This window comes from Pseudophryne corroboree, chromosome 3, assembly GCF_028390025.1.
Source record: "Pseudophryne corroboree isolate aPseCor3 chromosome 3, aPseCor3.hap2, whole genome shotgun sequence".
In the NCBI taxonomy this organism is placed as follows: Eukaryota; Metazoa; Chordata; class Amphibia; order Anura; family Myobatrachidae; genus Pseudophryne; species Pseudophryne corroboree.
The window spans coordinates 565312250-565335257 of record NC_086446.1 but is presented as its reverse complement, the minus strand read 5'-3'; the positions used below and the strand labels follow the sequence as shown (position 1 = coordinate 565335257).

The window sequence follows — 23008 nt, the reverse complement described above, 5'->3', positions numbered from 1 at the left end:
CTTAGAGACGGTGTTGGCATCCTGACATTGTCCTGGTGGTGAGACTACATAACATATTTGGGAGTTCAAATTCCTAGAACACCAAAATGCTTAAATAACCTTACCTATATTTCTATCTTTCAAAAAATCTCTGCTGGGCTGGAGAGTTATAGGTCTCTTTCATTGTTCTATATGGGGAGAGCCAACTTGATCAAAATGGTGTAATTCCCCCATCTTATGTATGTTATTTAGGCTTTGATGAATATGCCTTTACCTAAAGATATCCAACATATTAATTTCATCTTTAGGAAACTTATTTGGCAGTGGAAAAAAAATGTGTATAGTACTGATTAAATTACAGCAGACTACCTTTAATGGAGGTCTTCATTTCCTTTATGTCTTGTGGTACTTTCAGGCAGCTCAGCTGAGATACCTTCAATACTGGTTTCACAATCAGGAAAATTATGCCAACACAGAGAGGGAATGTTTACAGGGTGGAGACTTTTACATCTCCATAACCAAGAAGTTCCTTCACATCTTAAGGAGAACCCATTGCTATGGTATACCAAGAAATTATGGACTTGGATGAGGATAAACATAATGTTATTGTGTACAAATCATTATATCTTCCCTTCTTGGATAAACAAGACTTTCAAGAGGGGCGAGCATAGCCCACTTTTAATATTTGGAGGATGGGAGGTACACTTAATATTTCCAGTTTGGTCAATGACCAGACTCAAAGGCTACTCACGTTCCAGGAAGCCACCGACAAATTTCCTGTCTTAGCAGCTTACCAAGCAGCATTTCTCCTAGCCCAACATTACGCTATTCCCATTATACGGCATTTCTCCTCAGCAGATTGGCAGAAACCAGCTGATGCGTTACTTGGACAGGAACAGTTGAGTAAAAGGGCAATCTCAATAGTTTATAAACACTTTCAAATAATTTTGTACCACTGTACGTGTTAAAAAGGTCTAGCATCCTGGCAAGTACACCTTCCTAACCTGGAGATAAATGACCTGCTGCAGGCCCATTTTAAATCAAGTAAGACACTTTCCTCTTCACGATATAAAGAGATTTTCTTGAATGTGCTTCATAGAACATATCTTTCCCCACATAGACAATATTTAACCGGCCTCTCAATTTTCCATAACTGTTGGAAGTGTGGTGAACCATATGTTGACCTTTTCCATTGCCTTTGTCTCTGCCCATTGATCGACGGTTTTGGGTGCAAATACGTAACTACTCAACTAAACACTGAGGGCTCTATTTTGACCTGAACGTTGCCGTGCATCTGTATGCAGCATCTGCATTCAGGTGGTCTGCACACTCGCACTGGCCGCAGTGCGCGTCTCTTCTCCCTGTGGCCGCATCCTATAAGGTGACTGACAGCGGCGGCCGCCGGAGGGTGTCGACGAGGTGTTGCAGGTAAAATGGGGGCATGTCGGGAGCGTTTTCAGAGTGGCTGCGTTATGCTCCTATAAAAAAAATGACGCCGAATCACCTGCCAGTGAGTATGGGAAAGCTACATCGCAACTTTATATAATGCTATTAGATCACAAATTCACGGCTCACTATCCAGTACTGTGTGGTATACTGTATGTCCTGAATGGCAGAGGGTGATCCTCCTATTGTTTTATAATTTTTTCCTTCTTGACTTAATGAGGGTAAGAGGGAGGAGGGGATTGGGGGAGGGGGGGCAAGCACAGATGATTTTCGTTTCCTTTTTTTCTTGAATTAATCCGTAACTATAGATCCATTTCGAACTTACAGTGTCACATAGCATGCCTTATGTTCCTTGTGAAATTCCATGAAATAAAAGTTATACTGTATCTATGAACTGTTCTGTGAGGTCATACTATACCAAAAGACTCTTGAGATGATGACATTGTGTAATTACTTCCATTTTATTGTTCAAACAAATTGTGACACATATGTCTTTTATGTGTAAAGTGATATTATTATATTCATTGCTTCAATAAAAATACAATTAAAAATAAAAAAGAATTGAGAAGTACAAGGGCTCTTCCTACCCATCTGGCAGCTTTACTTGCTAGGGAAATAGGTGAAACCCCAAACAGATGGCAAAATTCCACAGAAATATGGCCCCAGTGTATGGGCAAGGTCCCTAGCAATTACTCAATAGTGGAAAAAAAATACCTGTCACACCCCAGTGCATGGGCAAGGTCTCTAGCAATTACTCAATAGTTGGAAAAAAAATACCTGTCAATATACCAGTCACATAACCTCCCCCTACATCGCGCCAGTGCTGCAAGTATGGCGGTACGGGGCGGTATGGCGTACCGGTAAGAAATTCCAAACCGGTACGCAGTACAGCTGGGCTGCCACTTTGCAGACACCGGTGCCCCTCTCCTGTCCCCCCAGTCAGTCCGGTGACTGGTCTGGCACCTTCTCACCGAGTCTGGTGGTGGCAGCGGTGTGTACACAAACCCAGGTTCGTGAGCCAATCAGGAGCCGCTGCATCCGGACCATGAGCTCTGATTGGCTCGCAGACCAGCGCCAGATCTCAGTGAGATACAGGCCGCCGCGGGAGGAGACTGGATTGAGGGCAAGAGAGATGCTGGAGAGGCACGTGCTGCGCTCTCCTCTCCCCAACAACAGCAGCAGACAGTGCCGGCCCCAGGTGAGTTGAACTGCTGGGGACATATCTGGTACTGTGGGGGCAGATCTGGCATCGTGAGGGCATGTGTATCTGGCAATGTGGGGGCATATCTGGCACTGTTTGGGCATATCTGGCACTGTGGGAGCATATCTGGCACTATGGGGGCATATGTGTATCTAGCACCGTGGGGGCAAATCTCACACCGTGGGGGCATGTGTATCTGTCACTGTAGTGGCATATCTGGCACCATGAGGGCATGTGTATCTGGCACTGTGGGGGCATATCTGGCACTATGGGGGGAATGTGTGTATCTGGCACTGCACTATTGGGGTCATGTGTATCACGCCCCCATTTCCATTGAATATGTGTATCTGGCACTGTAGGGGCATATGTGTATCTGGCACTGTGAGGGCATGTGTATCTGGCAATGTGGGGGCATATCTGACACTATGGGGGCATATGTGTATCTAGCACTGTGGGGGCATATCTGGCACCATGGTGGCATATCTGGCACTGTGGGGGCATATATGGCACTATTGGGGGCATATGTGTATTTGGCACAATGGGCGCATGGGGGTATATCTGTACTTAGCACTGTGGGGATATATCTGGCACTGTGGGAGCATATGTGTATCTGGCACTGTAGGGGCATATGTGTATCTGGCACTGTGAGGGCATGTGTATCTGGCAATGTGGGGGCATATCTGACACTGTGGGGGCATATGTGTATCTGGCACTGTGGGGATATATCTGGCACTGTGGGAGCATATGTGTATCTGGCACTGTAGGGGCATATGTGTATCTGGCACTGTGAGGGCATGTGTATCTGGCAATGTGGGGGCATATCTGACACTGTGGGAGCATATGTGTATCTGGCACTGTAGGGGCATATGTGTATCTGGCACTGTGAGGGCATGTGTATCTGGCAATGTGGGGGCATATCTGACACTGTGGGGGCATATGTGCATCTGGCACTGTGGGGATATATCTGGCACTGTGGGAGCATATGTGTATCTGGCACTGTAGGGGCATATGTGTATCTGGCACTGTGAAGGCATGTGTATCTGGCAATGTGGGGGCATATCTGACACTGTGGGGGTATATGTGTATCTGGCACTGTGGGGCATATCTGGCACTGTGGGGCATGTGTATCTGGCACTGTGCGGGCATATGTGTATCTGGCACTATTGGGGGAATATGTGTATCTGGCACTGCACTATTGGGGTCATATGTGTATCACGCCCCCATTTCCATTGACCACGTCCCATTTTGCCATGGCCATTTTTTTTTTGTGCGCACACACACAGTACCACTAAGATTTTTTTTCTACTTGCACCACTGCATCCCGCCCACTCACAATCCCGACGGGTGGCATGCCGAACAACAGGGACTATCCCCACTCGTGGGTGTCCACGACACCCATAGAGTAGGAATAGAAGTCCGCCTCCGAGCCCGCAAGGGGCTTGCTGTACTCGCCACCCCCTGCCGGGATTCCGCCGTCGGTATGCTGACTGGCGGTCTCCTGACCGCTGGTCACACATACCACAACCTTTTTATACACCTTCATCTTTTTTTACAAGTCTTAATTCTTATTCCAGCTATCTCATTTCTTCTGGCTTTGCCATTTAAGTCTATACTCTACATTTATTTTTAGATATCTTTTGTATTTGGCAATTTATACAGTAGTTTCAGACTCCCTGGCGCTGACTTAATCAGAGCAGTAAGATATCCGATAATAAGGGTCACCTTACCCCAGACATACATATTAAACAAACAGTATCTAATAAGCAGTTACACTGATCTATGTTCACATAATGATTGTGATTAAAAAATCAATACTTAACAGATGGTAAATGTCCACTTGATCTTATGATCAGTATGCTCAATATATAGCTCTCAACATGCAAAAAAGGAAAAAACACCACAATAGTGTAATACTGTATGCAAAGTCTCTTTAAAGAAGAAATATCCTGTGTTCCAATAAGAGGAATGGTGTATCACGCACATGTGAAGAGCATTCACCAGACGTGTTCCCCTTAGTCTCAATGGAAAGTCACTGCATGTGCAATCAGTAATATACTCATAGATGCTTACACTTTGCCTATATTTAAGCCGCCTGTTTATATGCGCATAAAGTTTTCTTTTCATCCTCACTCGGGAATACCCACAGAATGACAATTATTAGACTGTCCACCCATTAGCTGATATTCATAAAAATATGAGGATGGGACAATATACAGCATACATCAGCATGAAAGGATCAGATGTTATTGACCAATTCACAAGAAGGTAGACACCCAGGGTCGTCTCATGCTCCTGATGTGACCACAAAAATGCTGTGTAGATTGTAAACTAGTCCCCACAGTCACTTCTTCAACGTGTTTGACCATCATTATGTGAACACATATCAGAGCGCAACTGTTTATTAGATGCTGTTTGTTTAATTTCTTTTGTATTTGGTCTTCTACTCCCTTGTTATCTCCTGTATTGTCATCTCCAAGTCTCACATATAAGCTCCATCTAGTACTAGCTCTATCTACTTGAAACTGAAAGTTTTACCCAATCAGATAGTGAACAGAAAACAAATCATATCTATTTATACAAAACTTCTCAGAAATTAGTTGGTTGCGCGCAAACTTGTAAACTCACTACCAGTTATATATATGAAATAATGTTTTGCTAAATTATTTTGTTCCTCTCTAGCAGCAAGCCATTTTTAAAGTGGAAATCATAATATACAGTATTTGTGTGATGTATTCTGTATATCAGTATGTTTCTTACCTTTTTTGTACTCTGTTACATATTCAAAGTCTGTGTCTGTCTTCTCTGCCTCCAGAAGATAGGGGAGATCCTGGGAGCAGCTGTAATGTGTAAAGAGAATAGAGAAACTTGTTTAATAGGACTTTTCTCTAAGGGCCCTCACCACTAAGGAGACCCCACCACTAGCGCACTAAGGGAACCTTTCCCCCATGGCCAGATGAAACTTTCCATTGTTGCCGGCCACCCAGTTGCCTGCAGCTGCACCTTGTTGGGCGGCAAGAAGTGTAGCAGAGGGTCTACCACAGTAGTTGTACCACAGTGCGGCTTGATCTGTGCCTAGCGTCTACGGTGTCCGTGTCAGAACATAGGTGTATGATACACTACTATAGTAGTTAATACTACTTAGGGTGAGTGTATATGATAGCCATATGATAATACTTTGATAGTCACAGGAGGGCACCAACATGCTCTTCATCCTAGGGGCCCCCAAAGTCCTTAATCTGACCTTGAACTGCATGTGTAATCCGTTGAAAGTAGGTACTGAGTTAATTCATGGGGTAATTCCAAAACTAGAATGTGCTCATCTACATTCTCGTTTTGGAATTGCCCCATTATAAGTAAATAAATAAATAAATAGACTAAGGCCTCCATTTATCAAGCCCTGGAGAGTGATAAATAGCACGGTGGTAAAGTACCTACCAACCAACCAGCTCCAAACTGTCATTTTTCAAACTCAGCCTGCGACATGACAGTTAGGAGCTGATTGGCTGGTGCTTTATCACCATGCACTTTATCACTCTCCAAGGCTTGATAAATGGGGGGCCTAATACTCCTATCACACCGCACAAATAACCCCGTATTGACCAGGTATATTGCCGGGTCGACGCGGGTCTCTGTGCGGTGTGAAAGAGGTCAGTGACGAATTCCCAGGTCGCCTGTTCCAGTAATTCAACCCGGGAATAAAGAAGGGTTATTCCCAGGTTGAATACCGGGTCAGGTGCAGCGTGATTGGGTTACCGGGTGGATGTGACCCGGGACCTGTTCACTACATAGGGAGAGGCGTCACGGAGATGATGTCATCTCCCAGCGCTGCCTCCACACCTGCCCCCGACACCTGCCCCCGACACCCGGGAAGAACCAGTTTCCAATTCCCAGGTGGGACCTGGCATTGCAAAGTAAAAGCGGTATTGTTAGGGTAAATAGAAACAGATTGCCGTGGCAAGATTATTTATATCCCTAAAAGACACTTATTGGCTGGAAGATGCAGTGAGCTGCTGGGCAACCTTGTATTCAATCCTCTGGAGGGGGACTACAAAAAACAGGAGAGGCAGCTCCCAAAATACAATCACCATGAAGGTGGGAATATGCTGCTCTACATGAGGGAGAGGTACATATTTTCATTTGATGTTAAAATGTATCTTAATATTGTGGTGAAAGAAGTTGCATGCAGTTATATATTATGTTATATATTTTAGTATATACTATTTTGGGATCCGGAAGGGAATGGAGTATGAATACATATCTGAGTCGGAAAATAAACACACAACTTACCTTTTAGAAAGACCCGAAAGATAATCATCATGCAAAGAACTGCAAGAGATGCTTTCACCAAGGTCACTGTTTGTCGGGCAACCTAAGTCCTGCCAAGACTAAAACATAAAAAGAGCAGTCAGTAGTCTGTGCCCAGGTGGAAAGTGGCAGTAGTGTTCTGTGGCTGCGATTTTTCCATTTTTACAAAGTCAAAGGAATTGTTGATGTGATTACACATTCTACGTACTATGTAGGTGCTATGTAAATAAAGGTTAATGGATTATTTTTTTATTAGCTTTTAGAACACTTTAAAGAAATAAATATTTGCAAATATTGGCTGCCAGTCCGCGGCACATTTGAAATAGTAGCGCCGTGGTCATACGAGCCGCAGTGCCGCGACCACAGCCTCCTCCTCCATGCACCACCGCCACCCTCTGCCTCCTCCTCTGCTACACCGCCGCCGCCCTGAGTCCTTCTCTGCACCTCCGCACCATGCTGACCACAGCCTCCTCATCCACTAAACTGCAGGCCACAGCATCCTCAGCACTGCCGCTGTCACTTTCCCTGTCCCTCTGTCACTCTCCCTGTACCTACGTCCCCGCTGTCACTTTCCCTGTCCCTCTGTCACTCTCCCTGTCCCTCTATCACTCTCCCTGTCCCTCTGTCACTCTCCCTGTACCTACGTCCCCGCTGTCACTTTCCCTGTCCCTCTGTCACTGTCCCTATGTCCCTCTCACTGTCCCTCTATCACTCTCCCTGTCCCTCTGTCACTCTCCCTGTCCCTATGTCCCTGCTGTCACTTTCCCTGTCCCTCTGTCACTCTCCCTTTCACTCTCCCTGTCCCTATGTCCCTCTGTCACTCTCCCTGTCCCTCTGTCACTCTCCCTGTCCCTATGTCCCCGCTGTCACTTTCCCTGTCCTTCTGTCACTCTACCTGTCCCTATGTCCCTGCTGTCACTTTCCCTGTCCCTCTGTCCCTCTCCCTGTCACTCTATCACTCTCTCTGTCCCCGCTGTCCCTTTCCCTGTCCCTCTGTCACTCTCCCTGTTCCTCTGTCACTCTACCTGTCCCTATGTCCCTGCTGTCACTTTCCCTGTCCCTCTGTCCCTCTCCCTGTCACTCTATCACTCTCTCTGTCCCCGCTGTCCCTTTCCCTGTCCCTCTGTCACTCTCCCTGTTCCTCTGTCACTCTCCCTGTCCCTATGTCCCTGCTGTCACTTTCCCTGTCCCTCTGTCACTCTCCCTGTCCCTGCTGTCACTTTCCCTGTCCCTCGGTCACTCTCCCTGTCCCTATGTCCCTGCTGTCACTTTCCCTGTCCCTCTGTCACTCTCCCTGTCCCTGCTGTCACTTTCCCTGTCCCTCGGTCACTCTCCCTGTCCCTATGTCCCTGCTGTCACTTTCCCTGTCCCTCTGTCACTCTCCATGTCCCTATCCCTGTCACTCTATCACTCTCCCTGTCCCTCTGTCACTATCCCTATGTCCCCGCTGTCACTTTCCCTGTCCCTCTGTCACTCTCCCTGTCCATATGTCCCTCTGTCACTCTCCCTGTCCCTCTGTCACTCTCCCTGTCCCTATGTCCCCGCTGTCACTTTCCCTGTCCCTCTGTCACTCTCCCTGTCCCTATGTCCCCGCTGTCACTTTCCCTGTCCCTCTGTCACTCTCCCTGTCCCTATGTCCCCGCTGTCACTTTCCCTGTCCCTCTGTCACTCTCCCTGTCCCTATGTCCCTGCTGTCACTTTCCCTGTCGCTCTGTCACTCTCCCTCTCCCTATGTCCATGCTGTCACTTTCCCTGTCCCTCTGTCACTCTCCATGTCCCTCTCCCTGTCACTCTATCTCTCTCTCTGTCCCTCTGTCACTCTCCCCGTCCCTATGTCCCTGCTGTCACTCTCCCTGAATTTTGTCTCATTACATGTGGCATAATGTGAATTTCAGCTCACTCTGTATGCTATAATGTGAATTTTGGCTCATCTGTGTGCTATAATGTGAATTTCAATGGAATAACAAATGTTACAAATGTATGTGCACAATAAAATTAGCGTGCAGCTACAAGTGTGCAGATGAGAAGTGTATCCCACACATCAAACAAAGAATAACATGTAAACAGAATATATGCACACCAAATCGCAGCGCTCACCAAATACCATGATAACCCACGTGCATGATGAACATGGTGGTAGGAAATAAAAACATTCACCCTTAATAGGATGATACTCCTCAATATCAGAATGGATGGAGGATTCTTTTTTCTCTCTTTAGAGATCCTTTTTCCTTTACATAGAGGGTATGGGCAGGACTGGTTAATCCTTTACAGGACCTGAAAAGATAGATACCTCTTTCCCCAGGTGGGATGGGATGCAATTAGAGGTATTAAAGGCAACAGACCATAGTGTAGTATGTTTAAAAAAACACGCACAGTTTTTAATACTACAGATTACACTCACAAGAAGAATGATTTAAAACAGCATAACATGGAAAATTCCATCAAATGGCACAGCGGACATATCATCATGAGTATCCCAGAACCACAGGTGTAAAGAGTGTGGAATACTGGCTGGCTCTCCAGATGCCAGGCAGCATGCAGGATCAGTCCCCAGGCAGATGTTACAGTCCGTATGTGTCCAAGACAAGGTGCAAAAGGAGCCACGCTTAACGCGTATCGGACGTTAAGTCCTTCTGATGAGGTATCTATCTTTTCAGGTCCTGTAAAGGATTAACCAGTCCTGCCCATACCCTCTATGTGAAGGAAAAAGGATCTCTAAAGAGAGAAAAAAGAATCCTCCATCCATTCTGATATTGAGGAGTATCATCCTATTAAGGGTGAATGTTTTTATTTCCTACCACCATGTTCATCATGCACGTGGGTTATCATGGTATTTGGTGAGCGCTGCGATTTGGTGTGCATATATTCTGTTTACATAATGTGAATTTCGGCACATACCGTGTGCTATAATGTGAATTTCAGCTCATACCATGTGCTATAATGTGAATTTCGGCTCATTAATGTGAAAAGGGCACCAGTACTAGATAGAATAAGGGGTCCTACTATTGTGGTGCATAATGTGTATAAGGGGTATATGGTGTGGTAGACAACACTGAAGGATACGCCCTCTTTTGAGTGGCCATGCTCCCTTTTACGGAGCGCGCGCGCATAATTGCAACCTTCACTTTTCCATACCCCTACTTCAAAATTTCCACTTCTACCACTGGTCGTGACTCAATAGAAGAGACTCAAAAGCTTAGCAGTGGTAATGGGGCTAATTCAGAGACACATACAATTTAGCCGCAGATGCAGATCTTCCCCTATGCTCAGAGTAGGCCACGGCTATATGGCTGCACAGCCCCTAGCCATCTGCTGTGAAAGTATCCATCATTACTATCAGTGCCCATTTACACCTGACCTATACCTGGTGTAAGAGAACTGTCTGAAAACAAATATTTGCATATACAGTCACGCCGCTGAATAGCCCACAATTCCATCTGCATGCCCACAGGACATTCATCCTAGTATGTGAGAACGCCCTTTGCAACCCACTCAGATGCAGGTGTAGATAGCATGCAAGTTTAAAAAAGTAAAAAAGTAGTCAGACTTATTGGCAAGTAACAATTGGGGACTTTTTAAACATATGACGTACCATAAGTTTAGCCAAAAACCCCTAAAAAGGGACATTTTCTGAGATTTTACCATATTTTTGGGATTGTTACATCCCGCCCCACGTAACATCAACAGGCATCATTTCTGTGCTGAACTCCAAACAAGGTCCAAGGTCAGTAGCTGTGCCCTGCAGACTGCTACTGAAACATTTACCCATGTTGGCGTTGAAATAGATTGCAAGCTCTATGAGTAAGCATAGTATGTTTTTGACAAACCTCGGATGTGCTGCAGGTGGATCCCTTGTCATCATCCTTGGAGGGGCAGATTGCATCCATCCGCACCAGCCTCTGGTGTTTGGCTGAACAGCTATAGAGCTCTGGAGATTCTTCCCCTGCTTTTCTAATCTGCCGCCCCACAAAAAAAACCCAGAAAGAGAATGAGAAAAAGGTGCTAGTGGCTACTAATTGACTCTGGGGGTCATTCCGAGTTGTTTGCTAGCTGCATTCGTTCGCCGTGCAGCGATGAGGTAAAAAAAGGCAGTTCTGCGCATGCGTATGCGGCGCAATGCACACGTGCGGCGTACTATTACAACGAACAATGTAGTTTTACACAGGGTCTAGAGATGCTTTTCAGTCGCACTGGCAGCCGCAGAGTGATTGACAGGAAGAGGGCGTTTCTGGGTGTCAACTGACTGTTTTCAGGGAGTGTTCGGAAAAACGCAGGCATGCCAAGAAAAACGCAGGCATTGCTGGGCGAACACAGGGCGTGTTTGTGGCGTCAAATCAGGAACTGAATGGTCTGAAGTGATCGCAAGCGCTGAGTAGGTCTGAAGCTACTCTGAAACTGCACAAAATTATTTTGTAGCCGCTCTGCGTTACAATCGTTCGCACTTCTGCTAAGCTAAAATACAATCCCAGTGGGAGGCAGCATAGGGTTTGCACGGCTGCTAAAAACTGCTAGCGAGCGATCAACTCGGAATGACCACCTCTATCCCATAGCTTGTATACAGTTACGGTTATATACAGATAACACAATTGTATTAGTTAATTGTTTTCTACACGTTTGCTCCTCACCCATATTATGCTCTTGTAGTACAGTATGGTAACAGCAGACAATAGATGATAGAGGTGGCTGTCCAGTCTCAGCACCACCTTGTGATGCAGGATGCTACTTATCTTTGCAGATATTTGCCCCATTACATACCACATGATGCAAAGTTTAAGTGTGTTACTTTAGATATCTTCTGATAGATCATGTAATGTGCTTGAGGATTGGAATTCCACAGAGGCATGCTGATTCATGTAGCTCTAGCATTGCCTGCATGCCGCAGCCCAAGATGTCCGGATGATAGGTCAACAGTCAAAAGGTCGACAGTCTTTAGGTCAAAGTGCGTATGGTTGAAATGGACAAAGGGTCGACACGTTCAAATAGTCAACATGACAATGGTCGACATAAGTTTATTGCTTATTTTCTTTTCGTAATTTTTTCTACTTTTTCATACTTTACCATCCATGTGGACTACAATTAGGAACGGTAACCTGCACACAGCATGACGAGTTAAAGCAAGCCATGGGAGGGGATGCGGTACACTAATTGAAATACCATGTGCTGGAAGCTAAAATTTGACAAAAAAAACCCCTCATGTCTACCTTTTCTTGTGTCGACCATTTTCATGTTGACCTGTTCATTGTGTCAAACTTTTTCACATGACAACCTTGTGCATTTCGACCATTTGGTGTCGACCTTGACATTGTCGACCTATTATACCATAACTGCAGCCCAAGCAATCAGGATGACTTGAGACTTGCAGTTCTATAACAGAACACAATCTGTTTTTGACTACCTGCTATTAAGCCTGCATCCTCTTCCCTGTATTGCCCTGGGGAGCCACAACATATGTGTTGTGTTCTCTTGCCCTGTGCTGACTGGGGATGGTGACACAATATGACAGGCGGACCCAACACTGCTGTTCTTTCTGTAATATGGCGGCCAGTCCTGTCTGACATAGCATGTGATGGTTTGCTCTCTATTCGGAAAATCTGCATGTTACAAGTTGTAAGCCAGTTATTTTGTCTTGCTGCATGTATTTCTATATTACACGCTCTACTACTGTATGGCATTGCAGATTTTTTATTTATTTATTACCAGTTATTTATATAGCGCACACATATTCCGCAGCGCTTTACAGAGAATATTTTGGCCATTCACATCAGTCCCTGCCCCAGTGGAGCTTACAATCTATATTCCCTACCACATGTACACACACACACATTCACGCTAGGGTTAATTTTGTAGGGAGCCAATTAACCTACCAGTATATTTTTGGATTGTGGGAGGAAACCGGAGTACCCGGAGGAAACCCACGCAAGTACGGGGAGAATATACAAACTCCACACAGTTAGAGCCATGGTGGGAATCGAACCCATGACCTCAGTGCTGTGAGGCAGTAATGCTAACCATTACACCATCCGTACTGCCCATTTTTGTGGCACCTTATAAATAAATTATAATAATATTGCACTAGCAAAGTTGAAAGAAGAGAATAATGATGTGCTGCAGGTAGGACCACACTTATCACATCTCTCTCCCCACCACCAGAAACTCACACAATGTATGAGGGGGATGTAGTCAGGATCCCAGCGCTCGAATACCGATGCCGGAATATTGTCCGCAGCAGGAATACCAGTGTCGAAATACAGACAAAACTCGGGAATACTGACGCCCGGAATCACTATCCTTCTGTCAGCGGGACGCGATCGCTTCCCACCGTATAGGAGATGAGGGTGGGGGTACGTTTAGCCACTACAAGGGGGGTTAGGGTTAGGCACTTAGAAGGGGAGGTTAGGGTTAGGCACCTAGTGGGGAGGGTTAGGTTTAGGCAGCGGGGAAGGGAGGGTTAGGGTTAGGCACCAAGCGGGGAGGGTTAGGCACTACAGGGGAGGGTTAGGAACCCACAAGGGAGAGGTAGGGTTAGGGTAGTGAAAAGGTGAGGGTTAGGGGGCTTAGGGGGGGCTGTCGGGATTCTGATGGACGGGATGCCGCTGTCGGTATACTGACAGCCGGCATCGCGTCCATCAGCAAATCATACTGAACCCATATGAGGAGATCCTACAGTATGTCACTGCTCAATGTGGCATCTGCATGTTTTAATAATATATACACTCTTCTCACTGGCGTTTTTATAATGGGTGCAGTGTGTGCGGTGCACACGGGCCCCTGAGTCCAGAGGGGGCCCCCACCGCACACACTGCACTCAATTTTAAAATACTCACCCTCCGAAGTCCAGCGCTGGCATCCGCAGCGCTATTAGAACACAGTGAAAATGGCTCAGCTGCCATTTTCACGGAGTTCTGCGCATGCGCAGTAGTCTGAGCCCTCTAGTGCTCAGACTCTACGGCGCTCCGGGCAGAGAGGAGGCTGAACACGGGCCTCCTCCTCTCTTAAAACGCCCCTGACTCTTCTAGAGCTAGGGAACTACTCCAATTCAGGTCCACCAATACCTCCTAGCTTTAACTGAATGGGAATCAAACACCAAAAGCAGTAGGGGGAATGATGGAGTAGGTTGTCTGCAGATATGTGTTGGTCACTGGTGGCATTATTAGGTACATATATTGGGCACCTGGGATAGATGTACAGAGAAGTAACTGGTAACTACAGACTGAACAATGTAATCCAAGTTAGAGGGAACAATTGTACATTTGTGTAGATATGTACATGACTTGTATTTATGTATAGAAGAGTTTATTTTATTATAAATAGATTAGTAACAACTTTTATCCAGCAAACCTTTCAGTAGGCAATCGTCCCCCACACCCTGTCCCATCATCAAACTTTCTTTGCTCTAATCTCTATTTGTTCCTCCTCAGAGGCATATTAAGAGAGGAAGGGGGCCGTGTACAGCCTCCATCCGGGCCCACTCTTCTCTTCCCAGCTGCCAGCAGCGCTGACTAGCACTAGTATACTCTAGCAATGTACTAAAGTCTACTGCACATGCGCTGGTCACTGGGAAAATGGCATGGCGGATATTTTTTTGTGATTTTGTAGAGCTGCTGCTGCCTGCACAAGACTCCGGAGAGGTAGTATTGAAGAATACAGGTGCATGGAGTGTTGTTTGGGCCCCCCTGGACCTAGGGGCCAGTGTGCACCACACACCATTCACCCATTATAGATACGCTACTGTTTCTCCTATACTGTAGATCAGCTGTCATCCGTCTTATTTATCAAGTGTCTGTATGGCAACAGCATATCTTACCATGTGAGTTTTTAGATGCAACTCCAAGCTTTCAATCTGTTGCTTGAGCTCCGAGTTGTGTTCTGTAAGATCCATGACCTGTCTCCTTAATAAATCCTTCTCTGCCAGGAAATGGGAAATCTCAGCTTGCACCATGTCCCGAGCTTTATATGCCTGTACAGATATGACAAAAAATAACAAGCAAATGAAACATGTGTATTGGAAGTACAACCCCCCCCATGAATTAAAAAAATGAATGCTAAGTTAAATGATGTGTCGCAGTCGAAAATATTATTGTCACACGCACCAAGTACAAACACCACACAGATGGCCTCCGTGCGTGTACTTGTTCCGCCGTACGTGCACATGCCCGCAATCTGCGTATAAACGCTCACGCGGTCCTGCGTATTAGCGCGTGGTATGAGTAATTACGGTAGCATTTGTATTCGCACGGAAAATGTACACATAGCCCACATGCACCACACCAGCAAGTTATACTTGTTTAAAAGGTACAATAACAAAGGGATTCTCCTTTACAGGATATGAGGGGACAGCATTAGGTTAGGAGGTGGTGTTTGGTATCTAGCTGTAGGGCATTTTAGGGACAACAGTCCGGTAGCAGTTTGCAGAAGATAGCACGCTCCTGCGCATAATTATGCGCAGGAACAGAATATTACTATTATACTGCATTTACTGTACTCTGATATTCGGAGGGAACCCAGTGGAGACCAACTGCAAGTACACCTGGACAAGGCATCGCCCACCTATTCAAACCAACCTATGACCCCTCCTGTACTGTAAATGACCAGCCCTTTGACCTATAGGTGAAGAGATTACAGTTTCTATTGTATTATGTTTTAGCCAAATGTATAAAAAGCCAAGCTGCCTGGCGAAACAAACGTATGTACCATTGATTTTAGCCTCTTTTCTCTTATTGTGATTGTATTGTTATTGTAACCCCCTTTTTGCAATTATATGTTGGTGGGTCGGATCCCAGCATTTTAAATACAATGGGTGTCGTGTCTCTTTTCTGCTAAAGTTTAAAGTGTATTTCAGCCACACGTGTAGCTGCATTGTGCTTACAGCGTGTCAGTGTGTGTGTACGCTAAGTGAGTAAAAAGTACGTAGGTTAAAGATTACATCCAGCAGCCACCACTGCTCGAATTTCAGTGTAAAAGGTATTGCTTTTTCTGTCCTGTATGTAAATCAGCTTTTACAGATGTGACTTGTATACAGAAGTGTATGTAGTGCTAGAATAATCACAGTGATTAAATGCCCGCCCAGTTGTGATGCCAGGTACGACACATTGGGCAGAGGATTGGTAAGTGAGTATGCATACTGTTCTCTTTAGATTATTTAATTGTGCAACATAACTCATAGTAGATAGATTTACATTTAACAGCTAGTATAATTATGTGTGGAAGTTATTGCATGTATAGTCATATAGAGGGGAACTGTCAGGGGTGCAGATAGTGGGTTTGGATACTGATTTCCCGGGTTTATTGCAGAGAGTCTGGGTCAGTTGCTCAGGGGGTCAAATGTCCCCTGGGTCAGCTGCTCAGTATTTTTTTTTTAATTTAAAAATTGGGAGAGGGTACGTCCATGCTTCCAACACTTGGGCACTTTTCCCAGTACCCGGGCCCTTGCCAGCTGTCGATGGCCATCGGCACTGTTGATATAATTAGGGTGTATATGTGGGGTGCGTTATGACAGTAATGTGTACAATATTTGTATGTGGATACCTGGTCACGCTCTTTTTGAAGTTCAGAAACATGATTGTGGAATGCATCCATCTTTTTCTTCAAGATGTCGTAATTTGCTTGTAAATGTCGATTTTCCTTAATCATGGTTTCTTTCTCCTCCTGCCACTAAAGACATAAAATAGATACAAATTGCTTAAAAAAAAATAGTGATTGGCACAATGAATTGAAAAATAACCTTTTTTTTACGCTATACTGCCTTGGAAGTGTATGTCACATTCTAGAAACCCATAGGGTGAGGCACAGACCCACAGAGACGTGCCATGTACATGAATTACCCAACAGTCTCTTCCCCATAAACAACACAAAAAGTTACATTTTCTAGTTATGGTTCAGCTGATAATTGTGAAAGTTGGATTAATTAAACTATTTTTACAATTATAACATATAATTTAGAACACATGAAGTTTAAAACACTGATTCTAAAAGTAAACGGCATTGGCAATATACCAAACTGTATGTGGTTACAATAAACTTTCATATTTTCAATTGTTAATAACAACTAAAGTATTAAAAAAGTGGTAGATGACGGCACTCAGGTCTGACAAAAAAGCTACAGCAGGTATTAGACACATTTCACTATATTTAATTTATACCTTCATTAGGGGACAAGCAGTAATACAATGCAACACCTAAAATGTTCTTTTGATTTTGATCTCTCTGAGATTTGTTCATTATACTTAATAATGACTCGGTTATTGAGTCCTATATAGAAAAAGTAAAATTCTTATGAAGAAAATCTTTAATTTATGACTTATTCAATTTATAATTCATGACTTTGGAAATTTGGAAATGAATGGAATACAATTATCAGAGGCAGCCGAGGTACCCTGTCCTTATGTTTGCCTGACTATGTTCATGGCCTGGAATAAGGGCCTTATTTAAAGATGAACGCAGATCGCTGCATAAGCAGCCAGGTGTGACCGCAATGTATGTGCCCGCACAGCCGCGAAGCGGCTGCTGTGCATGCGCAGTTTGCCACGAGCAGCAAACTGCACTGTGGGCCACATTAGCTGCCAGGTCTGAATGACGCCCTAAGTCCTCTTATAAATAACCTCTTTGTACTGGTTGACATAATATTGGCTTGTAATTTAAAATCCAAATCCAAAGAGCAATTGCGTCTCATCCTCCTCAATTGCACTTTATAGATAACATGAATCTACGACCTATAGGATGATATTCAAATGATAGTTACATAGTCAGTGAGGTTGAAAAGAGGCAAAATGTCCATCGGGTTCAACCTGTATTCTGCGTTAATCTGTTCATATTATAATGTGCCTGCTGAATTTATGTTTAGTAATGATTGACAGCTATGATTCCTACCACTCCCAGATAATTTTAATGTCAATATGCTAAATGCTAAAGCTCTGGATACGTTTTCCAGTTAGAAATTTGTCCAATCCGTTTTTAAATGCATTTACAGAGTCTGCCAAAATTACCTTCTCCGGCAGTGAGTTCTAAATCTTTATTGCTCTTACCGTGAAGAACCCTTTCCTACGTTGTGTACGGAATTTTCTCTTTTATAGCCTCAGCGAGTGCCCACGCGTCCTATACAGAGTTCTTTTTAATAAACAAATCCACTGCTAGCTCCTTGTAATGACCCTTTATATATTTGAAGATATTAATAATGTCTCCTCTTAGTCTCCTCTTTTCTAGTGTGTACATATTTAGCCTAGTAAGCCTTTACTCTTACTCCAGCGACTCTAATCCTTTATTCAATTTAGTAGCTCACCTTTGAACTCTTTCTAGTTCCCCGATATCTTTTTTATAATATTCACGTTATGCTACACAGTAGTACCAGGGGCATTTCTAGAGAGGAGGGGACCCATGTGCAGACTCCGTGTGTGGGCCCCCTCCTCTCTCGTAGCCATTACCGCCGCTGCTAGCACTCTGAGCGCTGTAGACTCTGGCACAGTGCCAGAGTCTACAGCGCATGCGCAGGACTCCAAAATATGGCCACCGCACCATTTTTTCGAAGTCCTACGCATGCGCTGTAGACTCTGACACTGTGCCAGAGTCTCTAGTGCTCAGTTCGCTAGCAGCGGCAGTGATGGCTATAAGAGAGGAGGGGGCCCACACACAGTCAGCGATGGAATTCTGGAAAGGTAAGTATAGGAGAAATGGGTGCAGTGTGTGCGGTGTGGGCCACCCTGGACTCAGGGGCCCGTGTGCACCGCACACACTGCACCCATTATAGATACGCCACTGAGTAGTACCCCTTATACACATTATTCCACACAGTAGTGCCCATATATATGGGAAGGCGTGCACGCTCCTGGGAAAGTGGGCATGGCCTCACAATTTTATATTATGATATCAAACTATAAATATATAATCACACCCCCTACACATGCACACACACAATTAGCAGCTTTACACACAATACCCACAGTAGTTCTCCTTACACATAATGTCCCCAGTATAGTGTCAGATGCACATAATGTCCCCCAGTATAGTGCCAGTTACACATAATGACCCCAGTAGTGCAGTGCCAGATACACATAATGCCTCCGAGTATAGTGCCAAATACACATATGCCCCCACAGTGCCAGATACACATATGCTCCCACAGTACCAGACACTCGTATGCCCCCACAGTGCCGGACACTCAAATGCTCCCACAGTGCCAGATACACGTATGACCCCACAGTGCCAGATACACGTATGCCCCCACAGTGCCAAATACACGTATGCCCCCACAGTGCCAGATACACAAATGCCCCCACAGTGCCAGACACACATATTCCCCATGTTGATTTTACTATTAAAGGTAGCACTTTTTAGGTAGATTCACTTTTAGAGGCGGCAGCTATCCCCCCACCCCCATGTAGTTCCTCAACAGTAGGGATGCCCATTAATAATCAAAGAATGCAGCAACAGCCACTGTAATTGGCGCCGGGGTCCAGCACCACACCACAATACAGACAAGAAACTCTATATAAACTACACCTCCCAGCAGGCGCTGCTGCATGCTGTGATCATTACTGGGCATCCATGCTGGTGAGGAACTACACGGGGGTGGGGCGATAGCTGCTACCTCTAAAAGAGAATCTACCTACTGCCTGCGGGTCGCACCTCTGGATGGCGCCCCTCCTCGGCTGGCACCCCTGGCGAGTGCCATCCTGGCCAATAGGAAAATACACCCCTGGTGCCCAGAACTGGACACAATACTCCAGGTGCGGACATACCAACGATTTGTACAACGGCAGGATTACATCCTCGTCCTTTGTCTCAATGCCCCATTTAATGCACACAAGCACTTTATTTGCCTTCTTTGCTGCAGTTTGACATTGTGTACTGTTATTAAGCCTATTATCTATAAGCCTCCACAAATCTTTTTCCACCATAGTTACCCCTATATTTTCTCCATCTAGAGTGTAGGATGCAAGTGTGTTTTTTGTCCCAACATGCATAACTTTGCATTTTTCTATATTGAACCTCATTTTCCATTTAGACGCCCAGATTTCCAGTTTAACTAAGTCATTCTGTAGAGACTCCACATCGGTTTCTGAATTAATTACCTTACACAGTTTAGTATCGTCTGCAAAGATTGACACTGTGCTTTCCGGGCCTATTCCTAGATCATTGATAAATAGAGTGAACAGCAGTGGGCCAAGAATGGACCCTTGTGGTATTTTGCTGACTACTGGTGCCCAGCTGGAGAATATCCCATTGACCATTACTCGTTGTACATTGTTATCCAGCCAATTACCTATCCATGTACAAATGGTATTTCCTAGGCTAAGTTCCCTTAATTTATGGACCAGTCTCCAATGAGGCACTGTATCGAAGGCTTTCGCAAAATCTAAGTAAACCACGTACACTGCTTTTCCCTGGTCAAGATTCTCGCTCACTTCCTCGTAGAAGCTAAATAAGTTGGTTTGACGTGATCTGTTCCTTACAAACCCATGCTGACTTTTGTTAAAAAACTTAGTTGCCTTTAGATGATCCTCCATGCTATCCCTCAAAATGCCTTCCAATATTTTACCCACTATAGAGGTTAAACTAACTGGTCTTTAGTTTCCAGGATTATTTTTAGTTCCCTTTTTAAATTTAGGCACTACCTCAGCTATGTGCCAATCCTTTGGTACCATGCCTGATCTAATTGAACTATTGAAAATCAAGTATAGGGGTTTTGCTAGCTGTGTCCTAAGCTCCATAATAACCCTCAAATGAAAACCGTCTGGGCCTGGTGATTTATTAATCTTTATTTTGCTTAGTCTCTCCAGGACTACTTCCTCACTTAAACAAGAGTCATTACCTTCACTGTCGTTAAGCACTACTGTCATCTGCGCATCCTCCCTGGTGAATACTGAGGAAAAAAATTGTTCAATATTTCCGTTTTTAATATGTCATCATTTGTCAAAGCTCCCAATACATCTTTTAAGGGGCCCACGTTTTCCTTCTTCAACCTTTTACTGTTTATATATTTATAAAACTTTTTATGATTGGTTTTACTCTCTATAGCGATCTGCTTTTCGTTTGCAATTTTAGCTGCTCTTATTACTTTTTTGCATCTTTTATTGCATTCCTTGTAATACCGGAATGACTCCTCCCCTCCATTAGATTTACATGTGTTGAAAGCACGCCTCTTATTAGCCATTGCTTCTTTGACCTCCTTATTAAGCCACATTGGTTTGTGTTTAGTACTCCTGCGTTTACTGCTCATTGGAATGAATTTGTGAATATTGCTTTCAAGCAACCCTTTTAAAGCATCCCACATTTCCGAAGTGTTCTTGTCATGAAACAACTCTTCCCAGTCAATGCCGTTTAGTGCCTGTCTCAGCATATTGAAGTTAGCTTTTCTGAAGTTTAATGTTTTGGTTGCTCCCTTATAGCTATGAATCTTGAAACTGATGTCGAAAGTGATCATATAGCGGTCGCTGTTTCACAAGGTCTCCCCAACTTTAGTGTTTGATATAATGTCCACATTATAGGTAATAACTAGGTCCAGAATAGTTTTGCCTCTAGTTGGGTCCTCGACTAATTGAGTCAAGAATTGATCCTTCAATGTATTTAAAAACCTGCTGCTCCTAGTTTTTACACATGAATCGATCCTCCAATTTATATCAGGATAGTTAAAGTCACCTAACACTAGGATGCCCCCATTCCTGCTGCTTTTTAGATTTGCTGTAAGAGTTCTTCCTCCTCATGTACGCTAATATTCGGTTGCTTGTAGCACATGCCAATGACTAGTTTCTTTGCTTCAGTGCCCTCACTTGTGATCTCAACCCATAGCGACTCCACGTTATCTCCAATCCCATTGTAAATAGTATCTATTAAGCATGGTTTAAGAGATGGTTTAACGAAGAGACAGACCCCTCCTCCCCTTTTGGTAGCCCTATCCCTCCTAAAAAGAGAATAACCCTCCAAAAACGCAACCCAGTCGTGAGAGTCATCCCACCATGTTTCCGTAATACCTATAATATCGTATTGAAACTTTGATACAAGACATTCCCATTCTCCCATTTTACCTGATAGGCTTCTTGCATTCGCAAGCATACATTTTAGCTTAGTAGTTCCCTTGATGGTGTGTTTTAATGGTATCTTATCTATATTTACAAGTGACTTTCTAGAATTACTCTTACCGATTGTTAGTCTCCTCCCTCCATTTCCACCCCATCATACTTAATGCCGCCGTCCTCAATACTATCTCTATTTGACATAATAAGTCTTTCTACTTGCCGCCCCCTGATGTTAGTATCTTCCCTTAAGCTATGGACATCCTTTTCTATATACTGTATTGTTGTGCAATACTCAACAGTAGGTAATAAATTTGGAATATCTTGGGCAATACCTGTGTCCGTAATTCCGGTGTCAATACCCATGCTGATACCCTTGCCTGCTGATCTTTCGCTCCCCACTTCTCCTCCCACTAATTGTTCACTACCCCGGTCTTTACTGTTCTATCTGTTTGTCCCGTAGATTCTAGCTAAACCCTCCCCCCAGACTCTTAGTTTAAAAGCTCCTCTAACCTTCTAACCATCCTGCCCCCCCAGCACTGCAGCCCTCTTCTCATTCAGGTGCAATCCATCACGACAAAAAATATGGCGTCTCACTGAGAAGTCCGCACAGTGTTCCAGGAACACAAACCCCTCCTTCCTACACCAGTCTCTAAGCCACACATTTACCTCCCTGATCTCCCTCTGCCTTCCTGGGCTAGCGCGTGGCACTGGTAATATTTCGGAGAATATTACCTTAGATGTCCTTGCCTTAATTTTCTTGCCTAATTCCCTATAATCTTTCTTAAGGACATCCCACCTACCACTAACTTTGTCATTCGTGCCAACATGCACCAAGCCCGCTTGTCTTTAGCAGCCCCTCCCAACAATCTATCTACCTGGTCTGCGATGTGCCATACCCGGGCACCTGGGAGACAACAGACTGTGTGGCGATCACGGTCCCGGTAGCAAATTGCCCTGTCTGTCCTGATGATAGAATCCCTTACCACCACAATCTGACTAGGTACCTCACTGTCTTTTTTCCCATCTGTACCGGGAGGACCGCTCCTCTGGTTGCTAGAGGGAACAG

The 23008-nt window shown here is 44.6% G+C and overlaps 1 protein-coding gene across 2 annotated transcripts in view; it reads right to left on the bottom strand.

The window, feature by feature from the left end:
* Positions 1 to 23008, bottom strand: part of CARD14 (caspase recruitment domain family member 14) — a 230857-nt gene that overhangs the window by 86508 nt on the left and 121341 nt on the right. For both annotated transcript variants that reach the window (XM_063961289.1, XM_063961287.1), the window contains exons 6-10: positions 16460 to 16585; positions 14739 to 14891; positions 10762 to 10890; positions 6914 to 7011; positions 5384 to 5463 (exon numbers count right to left, since the gene is read on the bottom strand). In XM_063961289.1, the coding sequence (XP_063817359.1) occupies positions 5384 to 5463; positions 6914 to 7011; positions 10762 to 10890; positions 14739 to 14891; positions 16460 to 16585 (586 nt within the window). The remainder of the gene's footprint in view (positions 1 to 5383; positions 5464 to 6913; positions 7012 to 10761; positions 10891 to 14738; positions 14892 to 16459; positions 16586 to 23008) is intronic.